Here is a 1,580-nt window from a genome sequence, read left to right as displayed (position 1 = left end):
CTCCTCGGCACCCGCGGGCGCTGGGCATTTCTCAAACCCGCCAAAAAAACCCCAAAGCCCAAACAAAAAAAGATCCCGAAAAAAAAAAAGCAATAAAATCCCGGCGTGCTGGAGCCCGCAGGTTGCTCTTCCTAAGGAATACTGACAGCAGCGACCTTCTCGTTGAAGTCCCTGCGATGTAATTATGGTTTGCGGGGAGGAGGGAGAAAGAGCGCTCTCTTACTGATCTATTTGAATTGGAGGGATTTTTGCACTTCATCTTTTCCGACCTTGGAGGTAGCGTCTCCGCTACTAAATAGATCCCAGCTCCCCGCAGAAATGCGCTGGCCAGAAACGCTCCCGTTTGCACGGCAGACGGGGGCAAGCTCTGCCTTCCTGGCCCCGCCGGGGGAGAGCTGCTGCAGACGCCGTGCGCTTGAGCTGCTGCCTGCCTGACTGCTCCCGGGTTACCCCAAATCAGGGGGTTCCACTACAGCTCGGCTACGCCTGAGCCATCGCACTTCGGTTTAAACAAAAGATGTCAGTGTGTGCACTGAGAGACGGTGCAGCGTCGCCTCAGAAAAAGGCATTAAATTATCAACAAGTTACTTGCATTGGAGAGTCATAAGGAAGGTATTTTATCGCAAGGCAAATGACAGTTTTTAGAGTGCTTCTTGTAGCGTTTGTTTCCCAATCTTTATTTTTCCCAAGATTCGTTTTCCCTTTTTCCTTGTTTCCCTGCTCTCTCTCATTGTCTTAAAAATTAGTCTGAAATATACCGTGGGCAAAATTTGCTATTTTAGCTAGGATATTAAAACCTAACTATTATCTCTCAGAACGTTGCTTAAAATTCAGTCTTAACGATTTGCTTATTAAATGAAAACAAAGTCTATTTGTATTGAACACAGTGGAAAGATTTCCTAAACATAAATGGAAGAAGCCTTTGTCCGAAATCCGTGTATATGGTCGTAAAACGAAGTTAACTTTTCATTTCTCCGTTCCCAGATCTTCTGCCGGCATGCAACGGAGAAATAACAACTATGTCTTTCCTGCAAGACGTTGTGGACATTTTACTTCAGTATGTGGTGAAAAGTTTTGATAGATCAACAAAAGTTATTGATTTCCATTACCCAAATGAGCTGCTCCAGGAATATAACTGGGAACTGGCAGACCAGCCACAGACCTTGGAAGAAATTTTATTGAACTGCCGAACAACCCTGAAGTATGCCATTAAAACAGGTAATAGCCGTGTTCATTTTCTATCCTATATGGTCTCAGCCACTGATTAAAGGTGTCATTTCATTTTAGCTTGAAACGTTAAAGATTGAAGCAGCCACTGTGTTTTGTCAGTTCCAAGCAATTTCTAGCAGAGACAGAATCGTTTTCCTAAACGATAAAATACTCCAGCAACCCTGTCTCTGTAGCTCTCGGTGCAGCATCGCACACCCTTTCCGGTTTAAAATTAATGCTTCTGTGCGTCGGAGTTGCCGAGTGTGCCACTGAGCAGCCTTTTCACCACCTTTGCGACTTTCCTCCTTTCCTTTTCATCCATTTTACATGTGATGGGCCGGGGATTGCCCCTTGCTCCCCGCAGACCGGGG

The 1,580-nt window shown here is 45.6% G+C and overlaps 1 protein-coding gene across 1 annotated transcript in view; it reads left to right on the top strand.

The window, feature by feature from the left end:
- The first annotated feature begins 318 nt into the window (after positions 1-318).
- GAD2 (glutamate decarboxylase 2 (pancreatic islets and brain, 65kDa)) overlaps positions 319-1,580 on the top strand; it is a 38,478-nt gene continuing 37,216 nt past the window's right edge. The window contains 3 exon segments of the mRNA XM_009329136.1: positions 319-409; positions 959-979; positions 982-1,218. Of these exon segments, the coding sequence (XP_009327411.1) occupies positions 319-409; positions 959-979; positions 982-1,218 (349 nt within the window).

This window comes from Pygoscelis adeliae, unplaced genomic scaffold (genome assembly GCF_000699105.1).
Source record: "Pygoscelis adeliae isolate BGI_AS28 unplaced genomic scaffold, ASM69910v1 Scaffold427, whole genome shotgun sequence".
NCBI lineage: Eukaryota > Metazoa > Chordata > Aves > Sphenisciformes > Spheniscidae > Pygoscelis > Pygoscelis adeliae.
Note: the sequence above shows the minus strand (reverse complement) of the source record. Positions and strands in the feature narration are given on the sequence as shown.